The sequence below is a fragment of the Crocuta crocuta genome, unplaced genomic scaffold (assembly GCF_008692635.1).
Source record: "Crocuta crocuta isolate KB4526 unplaced genomic scaffold, BGI_CrCroc_1.0 scaffold306, whole genome shotgun sequence".
NCBI classification, from domain to species: Eukaryota; Metazoa; Chordata; class Mammalia; order Carnivora; family Hyaenidae; genus Crocuta; species Crocuta crocuta.
The window spans coordinates 429,257-445,265 of NW_027529630.1; the positions used below are offsets into that span (position 1 = coordinate 429,257).

A 16,009-nucleotide genomic window follows, 5' to 3' on the forward strand; every position below is an offset into this window, starting at 1 on the left:
CTCGAATGACGTTACTCGACGCTGCCAGCGCCCTTGCCGGTGGGCAGGGCTAGCAAAGCCCGAGGCCGGCCTAGCCCCAGTAGCCGCCATGTTGGGTATGGGCAGGGTCCTGGAAACTGCGCCTTTCCCTCGGCCACATTGGGTATGGACACGCCTGGCGGGAACGCGGTTCTCCCGCCGCCATGTTGAGTGTGGGCACAGCCGACTCTTGGAAGAGGACCCCGCGCAGCGCGCAGAACCCGCCAGGCCTGGCCCCGCCCTCCTCGTTGGCGCGCCTCCGCCGAGATGAAGATGGTTCAGGTATTTTTTAAAATAAAAACCCAACCATCCAAAAAACGCTTTCTTGTCTTGAAGACTATTAGAATACAATAACCCGATTGCTGTCCGATGTGGGCTGTAGCCTTCGATCCAGAGCTGGAGGCAGCGGGGAGGCCCACGCTTCTAGGTCGGAGGAAATCTGGCACTCAGTCCCTGGAAGAGAGCTTGCTAGGCCGAGGGCGTTGGATTTTATCCTGACGGAATGGGCGCTCTGGAAGAGTTTTGAGCAGGGCAGGGTTTTTATAATTCTCCACTGGGTGGTGGCAGATACAGGGTCAGCAATAAGGCCTTGTGGAGGCAGAATGGAGGTGCTTGGTGACTAAATGTGGGGAGTAGGAATGGGTGATGAAGAAGCTTCGGATTTGGACTACACTAATTTTTTTTTTAATTTTTTTGTTTAATGTTTTATTTATTTCTGAGAGAGAGACAGCATGAGCAGGGGAGGGTCAGAGAGAGAGGGAGACACAGAATCTGAAACAGGCTCCAGGCTCTGAGCTGGCAGTCAGCACAGAGCCCGACATGGGGCTGGGCTGAAGTCGGATGCTTAACCAACTGAGCCACCCAGGTGCCCCTGGACTACACTAATTTTTATGAAAGCTCATGTGGCATCGCTCTCAAAAACCTTTTCATTGGTTCTTAAGTGCCCTCCAGATGTACCCCGAACTCCCTATGAAGTAATTCCAAAAGTCAAAGGTGATAGGCAAGGCCATAGGATACATAGGTTAAGGATGGATGGCGTTGCCAGATTTAGCAAACAAAATTAATGTGTCCCAAATGCTGCAGGGGACATAATTATACTAAAAAAGTTTTTATTTATCAGAAATTCCAGTTTAACCAGACAGGCGTCCTGTATTTCATCTGGTAATCCTATCCAGAGAGCTTTTGGCTATGTGTATTAGTTTAATTTTTCCTTGACCAAGGAGAAATAGTCTCTTCTTCATCCTGTCTGCAACGCCAGAGAACACAAGAGTCAAAGCCAGCAGAGGTTAAAATCTCCTACATGCTTTATTGGACTTCAAAGAGTCTTATGAAATAACACAGAAAAACCCATGTGAGGGTGCCCAGGGGGTACAAGGCAGTCAGCAGCCTAGCACCCTCCTAAGACCAGCCCCAGGGGCCTGCACCCCAGGTCCAAAATAGGATCCCAGAGTAAAGGCATGGGAGGTCGTGGAGTAATGGGAAAATACCTTTACAGCCATAGCAAAAACAGGTAAGGGAGAGAGTTGTCTAGAGGGTGGGAAGGGTGTGGGGGAAGAGGTCACACAGCTGCCTTCACCTATACCATCTTCCTTAGCCACCCCCTTCCCTAAACCAGCTGTGTCCTTTTTGAGCCTCTGGCCCAAGCTATGCAGTAACATGAAAATGGGGTCTGACAAGGGGAGTATATGGTGCAGGCACTTGGGAAATTCAGGAGATTTCTTTTTTCAATTAAAAAATATTTTTTGGTTCAAATGCAACAATATCCTGCCCAACCGCTTCAGGGCCCCATTTGAGCCCTGTGTCATGGCTGAGGCTCCCATGGCCAGGGGAGCCATTTGTCCTGAGCTCCAGGAGTACTGATGCTTGGGGAGCATTTGGGCAGCACCTCTTATAGTCAAACCTTCCTGCAGTGTGGGGGAGCAGGGATGAGAAAGAGGCAGGTGTGGGTGAGAGAAGAGAGAAAAGGTGACTGCCTTGTAGCCCACAACTCTGGCATCTGCTCATCCCCCAACTAAGAGGAGTCTCCCAACCTACCCCCTAGCTGGGCCTCTTCTTCAAAATTCTCTAGTAGCTTATCCTTTGGGAATGTGTTCCACTCCCCCATGGACCCCTGGAGACTCAAGCGAGTTCCAGGCCAAGTTTCCTTCTGGCCCACCACACTCCCAAAGAACAACCGTCAAGTATTAGGCCCTAGGCCCGCCCCAGTCTGAGGCAAACAGAACCCACATAGATGGGGTGGAACAGGTCTGAGGCACAGATGTCAGAAGTCAGTCCTCCTATCTTCCCCCCCTCAAGCTGCTAGGGGAAGTTGGGGAGTGGTGGGAGGGAGGAGCCTGAAAGCGGGAAACAGAGAGAAACAAGAAACCAAACTTCAAAAGTGGGACAGCAGAGACAGAAGCTGGACCCCGGAAGTGGAGCTGGGAGCTGAGGGGACAGCAACTAAGACATGCACTGAAGTAGAGAGGGAGTGGCGGCAGCAGCCCGTGGGTGGGAGGGCAGGGCAGGCAGGCCATGGTGGTCAGTTAATAAATAATGTTGAAGGACCCAAGGATGAGGGGGGCAGGTATGTACAGTGCCGAGGCCCCTGGGCCAGCCCCTCCATGCCCCACTCTAGGGGCCAGGGATCTTGGAAGGGAAGGAAAGGGAGGCAGAAGACCAGGGAAGGACAAGCTGTCCCGCCACTGCCACTCTCATCCTGCCTACTTCTTAAGAGGCTTCTTAAAGATTTTGAGGGGAAACTTCTTCCGGCCTGGGCTGGAGTCTGTCTCCTCACCAATGGAGCCATTATCCTCCTCAGCCACAGCCTTCTTGCCAGCCAGATGGGGAATGCGTGTATTTCGGCTGGCCTGCAGGGCTCGGCTGTCCCCAACTGGAGATGGTGTTTCTGGGTCTGGGGAACTGGAGCTGTGAGAACGGGAAGAATCCAAAAGTGGAGAGCCACCAGGTGGGGCTGAGGGGCTCAGCTCCATCAGGCTGTGGGCCTTGTCCAGTCCATGGTTCAGCGCCAGTAGTGCCTTCTTGGCCAGGGCAGGGCTGTCAGGCAGTTTCTCCGCCAAAGACCCAGGGTGGACCCCCTCAATCAGCCGGTGGCTGCCATTGGAAGTCATGGCATTGAGGGCCTCATCTGCAGCACGGACCATCTGAGGAGGCTTGGGAGCCATACGCTGGCGGTCACTCATGTGGAGGGAGGACTCCGAATCGGAAAGGGTCAAATCCCTACAAGACAGGGCAGAGGAAGAAATGGACAAATATAGGATAGGGGGATGAGGAGAAGGTGAAGAGAAGAGAGGAACAGAATGAGAAGACAAGGAGGGGGTAGGGAAGGGGATAGAAAGGGGCAGGAGAGAAAAGAGGATGAACAGGCAGGTGGGTGAAAGAGGAGGAGGAAAAACAGAAGGAAGTTGAGTAGCCATTAAGTACAGGATAAGAGAAGAGGCAGGATTAGGGAATGGGGACACGTAGGGGAAGAGAGGGAGAGGAGAGTAATAGCAGGGAGAAAGAAAGGCAAAAGGAGGAGCAGATAGAAATAAGAAGGACAAGGGGAGAAAAAAAAGAAAAGGAAGAGTGGTGGAGAGAAAAGAGACAAACAAGAAGCAAAACCAACATCATTATACCATCATCTCTCTGGTAAAGGGCTTTCTAGTGATGGGCCCCCACTCAGCTAAGTGTCCAGGCCCTAAACTAGTGCAACCAAAGGCTGAAATTCCTCAGGCATCCTCAATAAAATCTCTTCCTTCCCACAGCTGGGCAGATTTCTTAGGACTCAACTCTAAGCCAACACAAAGCCCACATATTGCTCTGAGTCACCATTTCCCATAACTTCCTCCCTCCACGAACTCCTATCACACCCTGGGATACATCCAGTCTGGGCCAAGCCCCAAGGTCAGGGCACATGCAGTAAGTGGGCCTGACCCAGGCTGGGGAGAAGAGGTTAGAACAGCCTTGCAAACAATCTCTTATCCACTCCAGAAGGCCAGAATGCTGCCTCTTTCAACCCTCTCACAGGATTCAAAGTGGGTCACAAGAGAAGTTTCAGGGTTCAAACCAAAGTCGGCTAGCAGCTGGAAAGGTGGGGTCTTTTTCAGAGCTCTGTGAGAGGGACAGTGTAGGCAGTGCAGAAACACAGGATGCTGGTCTTTTAAGTAGCAGTGGTTCCAAAGAGCTGCCACTAGAAGTCAGAAGGTCTGGTCCAATTTCCATCTCTGCCTGAGGCTTGTTGTGTGACCTTAAACTTAAATCATCTAACCTTGCTGGTCCTCAGTTTTGGCCAAATGAAGATAATACCAATTCAGTAATCTTGGAAGGCTGTTTGGAGGATCAGGTATGTTGGCAATCACTTGGAAATGTAGGGAGTATTGTGGGAATGAAGATGATGAGGCCGGTCAAGCTGGAAGACCCATACGTGGGCCGGTCACAAGAGGCTTCTTTGCAAGGCTGAGTTACAGGGGCGTGGCACTGCACCTGGACATGCACACACCGAGGTCAGTCCAGAAAGCTGAGACCCCAAGGGGCTGGCTACTCGTAAGAAGGTCCATGAACCAATTCCCAATGCCTCCTCTCCTGCCTCTACAGACAAAAGGGTAAATATAGGGGTCCCCTATCTGTCCCTTTACCCTCCATCTGCTTTTCCAGAGGCCTGACAACCCACAGTAGAGGCAGAGGAGAGGGCTAAGGGAAACGCTTAAACATCCAAGTCAGGAAGCCAAAGGGAAGGAGTCAGGAGTGGGAGGGAAGAGCACCACAGGATCTGGGAAGGAGGAGGCTGGGGTCAAAACTTCGGGAGGGCACAGGCCCTTAAAATAGGCAAAAGCAGAAGGTTGGCTCATAGCTATTGTACGGTTAATTCTCGACAGGAAACTAAGCAGCTACCCATGGGCCAGTATCTTCCTGGAGACAAGGAACAGCAGGGAACAATCCCAGCTCCAATTCTATTCTATAAATCCCGTTTCAGCCACATACTCTACTGTTTACTAATATTCAGTCTCATATTTGGTTTCGTATATCTGACCCTGTCCTTTCTTCCATCTAAATGTGCCCTCATTTCCTTAAGTTCCAAAGCGATCCTCTCCATATCCTGCCTCTTCCACACATGTATGAGCCACTGAGCAAGGTGCCGAGACAGTTCTGGGTAGCAGCAATGGGAAGGGGGCCATCTATGCTGATGAGGTGAGGGCCCCAGGAGCCTATGTTTCCAATGCCAGGAAGAGTGGTCAGGAGGTGGGGGGTGGCCTCCCAGCCTCACTCCTTGTGGCCCACAGCCCCGTTTGGCCACGATTCCCACCCCTCCGTACCTTGTCAGCAATTACAAGCTAAGACCTTCCAATGCAAGAAAAAAGCCTGGGAGGAAGGCCAGGTGTCACACCCTGGAGGTAAAAGTCCTGCTAAGGCAAGGTAACTTTCCCTCCCTGGATCTTTGAGACACTCAGGACGCCAGGGAGTGTCCCTCCCCAAAGGCTGGGCTGCCTTGGGCTCCCATACCAAGCTACTAACCTTACTAGAGAGCCTGTTTGTCTTTAGAGACGATCCTCTGGTGCGTGGTGCAAAAGAAAATTAAGTAGTGAACAGGCCAGGTGGGTGCAGGTACCCCCCACCCTCCCTCCCCACTGCCCTCAGCTTGGGACTTGGAGCATGAGATTCACAGCATCCCCTACTGCCCCAGACCCCAATCCAGCCCTCTCCAGCTGTATGGGAAGGGACAGTCTCCCAGCCTAGGCTCCTGAATGAAAATGAGGATGAGAATGAAGATGAGCCACTCTGCAGGATGAAAGTGCTAGCAAAGGCAGTCCCTTTGTGAAAGACAAAGGAACAGCTGTCAAGGCTCAGAGCTAGAGAGACTGGCACAACCAGAAGTCAACAGTATCAACAGGCTGCAGCCCCCAGGCCAGGGCTGGTCGTGTCTCAACTTCAGAGATGAGAGATCCCTCCAGAGGAGAGGGACTTTCTTAGTCTCCCCTAAGCTTGTTCCAGGGAAGGTGAATTCTCTTATCTCTGACCCCAGCCTATCTCCTGAGGTCGCTGCTAGAACAGGCTGTGGGAGAAAGCCTTTCACCAACTCTTACACAGTTCATTGACCGAAGCCTTGTGGAAGGACAAAAATACCCAAAGAGTGCCCTGGAATGGAAAGTCAAGTTCTACTCTGTGTTCCATTCCTAATTAGCTGTGGGACCTGGGGAAAATTACTTAACTTTTCAGAACCTTAAATTCCTATTCTGAAAGTGAGTACTTTATGTTGGCCCCACCTATAAACTTTTCTTGTCCAAAACCCCTGAACCCATTTCCCCTCTTCGGTTCCCTAATTCTGTGAAGGTTACCACATCCATTCAGCCACCCCAGCTAGAAACCTGAGTGTCATCCTAGACTCCTCCTTCTCCTCCACCCCCTTCAGCCAGTTACCAAATTAAACCTCTCCTTTCCAATGCCTAGACCTCACTACCTCCCCTACTGGTCTGCCTCGGTGACTTCCAGATTTCTGTAGTCTCCCCTTCTCTTCTTTATACAGGCCACAAAAAATGTTCTTTTCTAAAGTGCAAAATCTGATTCTCTTATTTTTATTTGAGAAAGAGTGCACAAACCAGGGAGAGAGGCAAAGGAAGAGAGAGAGAGGAAGAGAGAGAGACAGAGAGAGATTGAGAGAGAGAATCTTAAGCAGGCTCTACACTCAGCATGGAGCCCAATGTGGGGCTGGATCCCACAACCCAGGGATCATGACCTGAGCTGAAAGGAAGAGTCAGATGCTCAACCAACTGAGCCACCCAGACACCCCAAGATTCTCTTCCTTTTTTAAAACCCTTTTGCAATTCTCCATTTCCTAAGGGGCGATGCCCAAGCCCCAAGCCTCTCGGAGCCTTCCTCCTCCTAGCCTCATCTGCCACCCCTTCCCACCAACACACACCAAGTTTCTAACCACAAATACATCATATTCTCTTGAACCTCCACACATTAAGCCTTCCTCTGCCTAGACTACACTTCCTCCTTTTCTTGCACACAGAGTGTTAGCACAAATGTCACCTCCTTTGTGAAACATTCCACCCAGGTGCACACTGTTAGTCACTCCCTCCTCAACACCCCCATAGCACTTCTCAGACTGTTCCGTAATTATTTATGTACCTCTCCTGGACCAGACTGTGAGTCGTGATGGCTGGGATTATATCTGACCATCTATGAATCCCCATGCCCAGCAGAGCCTGGCCCAGAGCAGGTATCAATAAATGTTCTATTGAAGGAGTGAAGGAAGTAAAGACTCCATTGAAATAACGGATGTGAAAGTGCACAGTTTAGGCAAAAGTGCAATAGGACTGTGAGGGAGGGGCATTGTACTCATTTTTTGAGTCAGCAAAACCCCAAACAGAGAAGGGAACAAACTTGTGGGGAGTTAGGCTGACCTTAAGAAGGGGCCCAGGACTGGGAAAGGACAGGACCAGGGAAAGATGCCCCACTGCACACACCCCCAGAGCTGACCAAGCAGCAGCCAGCAGGCAGTGGCCAAGGTAAAGGCAGCAGAAAGGCAAGGAAGGGAAGAAAGAGAAGAGAAGAGAGACAGCTGATACCCCAAGCTCTCTGAATGCCCAGGCATCACAGCGGTGCTGTCAGCAGGGGGTGGGTCAGGGTAGGGCTCCATCTGGAGGAAATAGGAAGTGCTGTGGTGGTAATAGACAGGGTGAATATGCACGGTGGTGATGGAGGTGGTGGAGGAGGTGGTGGTGGTGGTGGTGGTGGAGGAGGTGGTGGTGGTGGTAGAGGAGCAGGAAGAAGAAGCAGAGGCAGATGGAGAGCTGGTCCCGTGGCCTTCAGAACTGAAAGACTGTCCAGATGAAAGACTGCGCATTCGCCGCAGAGAGACCCGGCTTGTCAAGAAGTGGCCAGCCTCGCCCTCTACCAACCTCTGAGATCCCAGGCCGTGCTGTGGCTCCATCAGGCGCTGCCGGACACTGCACTGCAGGGTGGGAGCTGCAAGGAGAGTAAAGAAAGTGTGAAGAGGGGCCGGCCTCCTTGGGGCTGGCAGCCAAGCAGGTTTGCCCCTGGAGAAATGCTTGCTGCAGACCACTCGGCCCTTGGTGCCCAATCTGGAGAATGGGGCACCTCCTCCCGAAAACCTCCCACCAGGGGTCCTAAAAGGAAGGGGAAATTGAAGATGAGGTGCCCAGGTCAGTTTTAGTGGCAACTGCAATGGAAGGATGCTGAGGGCCAATATTATTAGAAAAGGGAGGCAGGGCAGTTAGTAGGAGGAAACAGGCCGGGCAGGGTGGGAGGGGGGTGTGGGGTGAGGTCCGGGAGAGCACTAAGAACCAGCCTTTTTAGAAAGCCAACCTCAGGAGGTAATTCACAGCTCAGGCAAGGACTTATACACAAACATGCTCATCACACAAATATTAATAATTGTATGAAAATACACATAAAATTGAAATGGGGAAAATTGTAATATATCCGATTGCTGGAAGACAATACAGCCATTAAAAATGCTGCTTAAGATTTGAAAAACATACAAAAATACCTATTAAAATGCTCAGGGGAAACAAAAGGATACACATGCTAACATAAAAGAAATACCTTGAGCTATGGAACACAAAAGACTAGAGGTTGAAATGAGGCCTTCCCACTTATAGCTGTGGCCTTGCACAACTAACTTCCCTATTTTGAGTCCTAGTTTATAAAATCCGGCAGGGTTGTTGTGATGCTTCAGGAGAGTGTATTTCAAGTACCTGACACAGTTCATGGCACTCAACAAATGGCAGTGGTCATTATTATCTTGGCCACATAAAAAATTATTAAAAATTTCACACAGAGGAGACTGTAGGAAAAAAAGATGTTCAGATACAGTGGGACTTGGTGTGCCTTTTTGTTATGCTCGTATTTACACTTTTCACTTTCCAAATTTCTTCTAACAAGCATGCAGACAACACAGAGCCAGCTCCTGGAACAACGCTACAAATCAGGCTCTCGGAAGATGATGGCCGCCATGCCCAGGGAAGGGGTCTATGGGCATCAGGTAACTTGGAAACGTGATAGAGCATCCCCCTTGGGCTCACTTCTGGCTCCAGCTGAAAACAGCATTTCTATCTTTGTTTTTTTCTACTCTACCCTGAGAGATGGGCCTCCCCACCTTCTCCCTAAAGATGGGAGAAAGAGCCAGATGACACCGGTGCCAGAAGCCATGGAGGGGACACAAGGGAGAGAACATGGGTCCACAGTGATGGAGAGCTGGGGTGCCAGGGCTTCTATGGCTGGTGGCTTTCAAGGCATCGAAAGGGAGGCGGAAGAGGAAGAAGCAGCCTGGAACAGGAAGAGGCAAAGGGAGAAGTAAGGGGGAAAGAGAGGAAAAGGGAGAAACATGAAAAAGAGAAAAGAAAGGAAGGATCTTTCCTTCTCTCTTTCCATCCCAGCCCAGCTGGAAGAAGGGCCACCAGGGCTTCTGTCTAGCTGGGCCGGAAGGAGAAGCCCAAGCCTTCCATCACTATGGGTGTTCTCTCGCCAGCCCTTGGCTGAGCAGGCTGATTCTTCTCACCCCCGAACCTCTCCTTGCAGTTAGTAGGGACAGTGTCGTGGGAACAGAGGGAGCAGGCAGGGGAGTGAGGCAGGCAGGAGAAGGAGCTCAGGGGTAGGAGTGTTGGTTTAGTCCGAAAAGTCGGAAAAACAAAGGCCCCAAAGGGGCTCCTCAAACCCGGGTATTTCCAGAGGGACTGATCATCCGAGCCGGCGGATGTTGAGCAGAGAGAGCGGTCACTGAACCTACGCCCCATCAGCCAGGCAGCATCTAGGTTCCAACAGCCAGGCCAAAAGGAGAAGAGAATCTGATTTACAGAGGGCTTCAGCCCCACCCTTCAGTGGGATAAGGGGAGGGCGGGGCAAGGATTGGCTAGCTCAGAGCTAATGAAGATCCCTCCCAACCCACCGAACTGAACATGGGAGCCTTGCCTGCCAGTGATCCTAACCTTGTTGGGCCTTTGATTAAAGCCCTGATAGGCTACCAGGCCAGGGTGACAAAGCAGTGTGGCCAGAGGCAAAGTATTGCTGAACCGGATTATCAAATAAATCCTGTCTGGAGCTGGAGTCCAGTCTGATGAAAGAACCTGGCTTTCTGAAAGTGAGCCCCTAAACCAGCCCCAGATATGGGCCCAAGACAACAGCTTTTCCATAAAGGTCTATTCTGTTTATCTAAAATAGCCTCTGATCCAGAGAAAATTTCAACTGGGCCACTAAGGGGTAAGACCCTCATTCACTGAAGATCTCCCAGAGAGAGTTGTCTCTTGAGAACTTTGCTCTACTAAGCTCTCCCCATTTGAGGGGAGGAAAGGGGAAGGGAAGGCCCAGGAAAGGGTGGAGAGGTCCAAATTTTAGGTGGAAAGCCAGACACGCTTGTGCGGGAGATCCCTCCGGGACAAGAATGTCTTTCTGCCTTGGACGATTTAGGGCAATGTCTCTTTAAGGGACTACTGCTTCATGGGGCCTCACACACAAAGAGAGAAAAAGATATTCCATTCGTCCAATTGAGCAATTAAGAATAAATATAAGCACTTGTGGGGATGAGCACTGGGTGTTATGTGGAAACTAATTTGACAATAAACTATTTGTAAAAAATAAATAAAAAAAATTTTAAAAAAATTAAAAAAAGAATAAATATAAAAATGAAAACAGATAAAAGCAGTAAAGAGTCAAAATGAATACCATTTTGATATAATGAACCACTAAAGGAGATTGTGTCTATAAAGGCACACGGGGAGAAAAAGGAGAATTAAGGGATTTAAAAAACACAAAGAGCGAAGGGAGACACACTTAACACAATAGACCCAGAGGGGCAGACAGAGCATAGAGCAAGAAAAACCACCAGGAGCACAACTGTGGAGGAATCTCCTGACGTGAAGGGAGCTTTATTGAAGGCTGTGAGCTGAACTACCTTCCTTGGTCTCCGCCCCATATGCTGTTCTAAGCACAGCAGCAGCCAACCACTTCTCAACTGGTGCATCAAAGGCTCCTTCCCTCATCCCCACCCAAGAGGTCACCTACATTGCATGGACAAGGGTGACACAATCTCCTCATCCATGTCATCCACGTCGTCGGTCATGATGAAGTGGGCGGGGTTGGGCCGCGTGCTGCCCATCCAGCTGGGGTCTATGTTGAGAGCGGCCACCAAGGAGTGGATGCCAGGGTTGTTGACAATCTGGAAGCCACAGAGGATCTCAATCTGCTGCCAGCGGTGCAGGCGCTCCCGCAGTGCTGCTGTCACCTCACTCAGAGCTTGCCTGGAGCACATGGAAGAGAATTGAAGCCATAGGCGGGTGGGAGCCCCAGTCAGAATGAGGCTTCTTAGAGGAACAGGTTGGGGGAATATGTGCAAACAAGAAACACAATTAAATCATAAACTTAAGAGCAAGGTGGGAGCCGGATAAAGGCCGGGGCAGGACACCAGAGCTGCCCCTCCACCAACGAAGAAGCAGAACTGGGGTTGGAGACTCTGTACACCCTCCCACTCCGCAGGTGGGGTGGACGCTGCCAGAGCTGGTCATCAGGGCTACTTACTTCGCAGTTAGGATTTTGTGATCCACATCATCCAGGGAAGAGCTGTGGGCCACGTGGAAGGTGCCAAAGAGTGTGTTTCTCTTCTTTTTTATCTTCTCGGCCTGCAAAGATGAGGTCCTCAGCTTAAACAGAGCAGGGATTAGAGGTTGGAAAATGAGAAATGCCTTTCAGTGGCTGGGTCCCCCTCCTCCTAGCACAGCTTAGGCTGCACGAGAGACAGGAAGAGAAGGGAAAGGAGGGTAGGGGGAGGGAAAAGAATGGGGGAGGAAAGAAAATGGAGGCAATGAGAGAAGCAGTGGGATCCCCGGACAGTCCCCCAGCCCCAGAAGGGTTCCGCCCCATGGCGGGCTGGGGCCAGCAGAGCTTTCCCTCTACCTGCCTCCACTTGCTTCATCTTTCCAGAAGGCAGGTGGGAGTACACCCATGCCCTCATCCCCTCCTCCAGAAACTTGAGGACATCACCAGGAACTATATATCAGGAAAAGAAACAGAACCCAGCACGAGGATATCTCTTGGTTCAACAGGAGGGATAGGGAGAGGCAGAGAGGAGGAAGAAGGACAGGTGGCAGGGGGGTCAAGGAGGAGAGAAGAGAGTGGTGGGAAGGCAGGTCTCACCCCTTCCTTGGCCACCAGCAGCTGTTTCTCGGCATTTTGCTTCTTGATGTTATAGTACTGCACCTCCACCTCGTGTGTCAGCTGCAGCCACTTCTGAAGGGCCTCTGGAGCATACCATGAGCTGTGTGATTCCAGCTCCTTTTCTGCTTTCCTCAGGGCCTCCCGAACCTGTACAGCCAAGAGGATGTGATCCATTACTGCTACCGTGACCCTCTCCAATGCCTCTGACGGCATAGAATTCTGAGTTCTTATCTGCTATCTCATGTGAGCTTCCAACCCTCTCGAGAGGCAGAAAGGGCAAGGATTAGTCTCTGTGATTTATATACTACAAGGAGGCAAACTGGGAGAAGGAAAGTAACCTACTCAAGGTCACACAGTGAATAGTGTCAACCAGATCTCAAATTGAGATTTTTTTGCTGCCAGACTAGAGCATTGTGCTGCCTCTCCTGGCCTGCACCCAGTGTGTGCAGTTATCCCTGCTCTCTCGAGGCTCTGGTCAGCTCAGTGAGTCAACTTCTTTCTAAGAGGTGGGGGTCTATACTCAGACCTCAAGACATCACCACGTAGCAGAAAAAGCACTTGACTGGGAATCAAAAAATCTGATTCTGGTCCCTGGCTTGTCACTCAACTGGGCCTGTGACCCTGTGCTTTCTATAGAAGATCTCAGTTTAGTGTGAGGAAAAACTTTCTCCCTTGCAAATCCAAACCACAGTAAAGGGGTGATCTTAGGAGGAGGTATGTGAACAGCTCAGGTCAGAGAGCCCTTAAAAATGATCACTACTCCAGAAAGGAGTACCCTGAATGCTCTCCAAAGTGTCCTGTAGCCCAGACGCTTTGTCTATGATTCTCCCATTGAGCAGGGCAGCTAGGCTTTGAAGGGCACCCTCTACAAAAAGCATGCTCACTTTGAGCATGGGCATTGCCGAAGGAGGCCACGACATTAGAGAAGCAATGTGTAAGCAGAGATCTCCTCACTGACTTCTCAGCAAGGAGCATCCAATGAAGCTGACGGTCACGAAGCACTAAACATGGAAGGTCTGAGATTGTATACAGACATTATGCACACTGGATCCCTTGCTACCTCACATAGGTTACAGTAGAAGTGACCCCCAAGTCCCCCATTGGGACACTGACCTTTAGCTGGTCAGAATCCCAGAGAAAAGGGATTGAGAGACAGTTTTATTATGCCTAACTGCAGCCAATGGGGCAGGTATCCCAGAGCAGGCCTGAGGTTATCTCCATGACCTGAGATAGACTGGGAGGGCCTTAGCTAAGGACAGAACACCTGTATTCCTTAGAGAGCCAACAAGAGGACAAATCTCCACTTGGTTTTCGTTCCTTGAAAAAGCTGAAAGAGAAACTATAACTTAGCTCACTCCTGGCTTCGTAGATTGAAAATGGAGAACAGATGCCTGAGAGTCTAATAGACCAAGTCTGAAAATGTTTTATCAAGTTCTACCTTGAAAGGAGAGAAAGGAATGGGATAAGCTAAGGGGGGAGGGGGGGGAGGATAGGGAGAAAAGAGAAAAAGAGCAAAGAGAGGGCAGTGGGACAGTTGGGAAAGGCTGGTCTAACAAGGCTCAAAATGGTTTACTAAGAGAAATAGTTACAAAATAGGGAAAAGGAAGTGGGGGGCAGTGGGGGAGAATGGGAGGCAGGGAGACAGAGATAGACACGTCCTGCCACACACAAGGAATGGATGCCTGGAGGAGATAAGAGCTGGTAGAAGTCAGAGTATTGTTTTATTCTATGGTTGTGGTTCTCATCGTGCCACACGCTAGAATCACCTGGGGAATCACATTTTTAACAATATTGATATCTGGACCCAAACCCAGATTCTAGTTTCACAGATCTGGGGCACTGGCCTGTGGGTATCTACACTTTCTCATGCTCTGCAAGTGATTCTACCATGCAGCAAAGTTAATAACCACTGACCACGTGCTTTGTTACACCTGACTTCCACTTCCCCATAGGATGCAGTAGGTCATGCCAGAAGAATAATTCTGATCCAACACAGCATCTGGGGAAAGCTAAGTTATAAAAATTACAAAATTCTTGAAAGACAAATTATTACAATTATAAGTTTTCAAAGACATCAGAGAGCTGTAGAAGCAATAAAGACTAGGTCTACAATTTTCCAAGTATGACCCAGAGATCCTTGAGTGCATCCTTTCAGAGCATCTGTGAGATCAAACTATCATTATAATCATACTAAGATGTTATTTACTTTTTACACTCCCCTTTCACTCACTACTGAACTACAGATTGCGCCAGAGGCTACATAAGTAAATATCGTAACAGATTGAATATAGACACTAATGTCAGAATCAGCAGTCTATTAAGCCTGACATTGAAAGTATTTGCAAAACTGTAAAACAAAACAAAACTTGATTCTCATTAAATTATTATTTTGAAAAATGCAATCATTTTTTCAAAAAATATTTGCATTGATATTTAAGGAGTTTAACATACTTATTTTAAATGAGTTGGTAAATTTTTTAAAGATTTTTTAATGTTTTATTTTATTTTTGAGAGAAAGAGAGAACACGAGTGGGGGAAGGGCAGAGAGAGGAGGAGACACAGAATCTGAAGCAGGCTCCAGGCTCTGAACTGTCAGCACAGAACCTGACATGGGGCTTGAACGCACGAACTGCGAGATCATGACCTGAGCTGAAGTCAGATGCTTAATCAACTGAGCCACCCAAGTGCCCCATTGCTTTATATATTTTTAAACTATATTTTTAGATGTACCCAAATTAAGTGTTGTTATGTCACTGTTGGATTCACACATTATCAGGATGAAATGTCCATTTTTGAATCTAGTAATACTTCTTGCTCTAAAGCGACTCTGTCCGGTAGTAATATAGCTACTGCTGCTCCATTTGTATGATATATCTTTTCTCATCCTTTTTCTTTTACCTGTTTTATATTCTTACAGCCTGCCTCTTATAAACAGCAGATAGCTGTTTTTTTGTTTGTTTGTTTGTTTCTTTTTTATCCAGTCTGACACTCTTTGCCTTTCCATTGTATTGTTTGGTCTGTTTACATAAACCAAGTCTCAACACATTTGAAAGAACTGAAAATATACAGCATATATTCTCTGACCACAGTGAAATTAAATTAGAAATCAATGAGAAAGATCACTGGAAAAGTCCACAAGTGTTTTAAAATTAATCAACATACTTTTCCTAAATAACCATGAGCCCCCCCCCACCAAAGATTGCAACAGAAATTAGAAAATCTTTTAAACTGAATGATAATGAAAATACCAGAACTTAGTAAATGCAGCAGCTAAAGCAGTGCTGAGCTGGAAATGTATAGCTCTAAATGCCTCCATTGAAAAATATTAAAGGTTTAAAATCAATAACCTAATCTTCCACCTCAAGAAGCTAGAAAACTAAGGAGCACCCAACTGGCTTGGCCAGTGGACACACGACTCTTGACCTGGAGGTTGTGAGTTTGAGCCCCATGTTGGGTGTAGAGATTGCTTAAAAATAAAATCTTAAAAAAAGAAAAATCCCTAGGAAAATAAGAGCAAATTAAAAAAAAAATTTTTTTTAAGTAGGCTTCACGCCCAGCATGGAACCAACACAACGCAAGGCTTGAACTCACACCCTGAGATCAAAACCTGGGCTGAGATCAACAGTCGGACACTTAACCAACTGAGCCACCCAGGCACCCCTAAAAAATGTTTCTAAAGTGCAAGACTTCTACACTGAAAACTACAAAACTTTGCTGAAAGAAATTTTAAAAGAACTAAATAGGTGACAAGATAAACAATGCTCATCGATTACAAGAATAATTTGGTTAAAATGTCAATTTTTCCCCATATTAATCTCTAGATTACATTTAAAACCAATAA

At 48.6% G+C, this 16,009-nt stretch overlaps 1 protein-coding gene across 1 annotated transcript in view; it reads right to left on the reverse strand.

The window, feature by feature from the left end:
- Positions 1-1,304: 1,304 nt before the first annotated feature.
- STIM1 (stromal interaction molecule 1) overlaps positions 1,305-16,009 on the reverse strand; it is a 172,332-nt gene continuing 157,627 nt past the window's right edge. Inside the window, exons 8-13 of the mRNA XM_077762266.1 lie at positions 12,148-12,315; positions 11,533-11,633; positions 11,020-11,255; positions 9,677-9,769; positions 7,899-7,965; positions 1,305-3,234 (exon numbers count right to left, since the gene is read on the reverse strand). Of these exons, the coding sequence (XP_077618392.1) occupies positions 2,718-3,234; positions 7,899-7,965; positions 9,677-9,769; positions 11,020-11,255; positions 11,533-11,633; positions 12,148-12,315 (1,182 nt within the window). The 3' untranslated portion in view covers positions 1,305-2,717. The remainder of the gene's footprint in view (positions 3,235-7,898; positions 7,966-9,676; positions 9,770-11,019; positions 11,256-11,532; positions 11,634-12,147; positions 12,316-16,009) is intronic.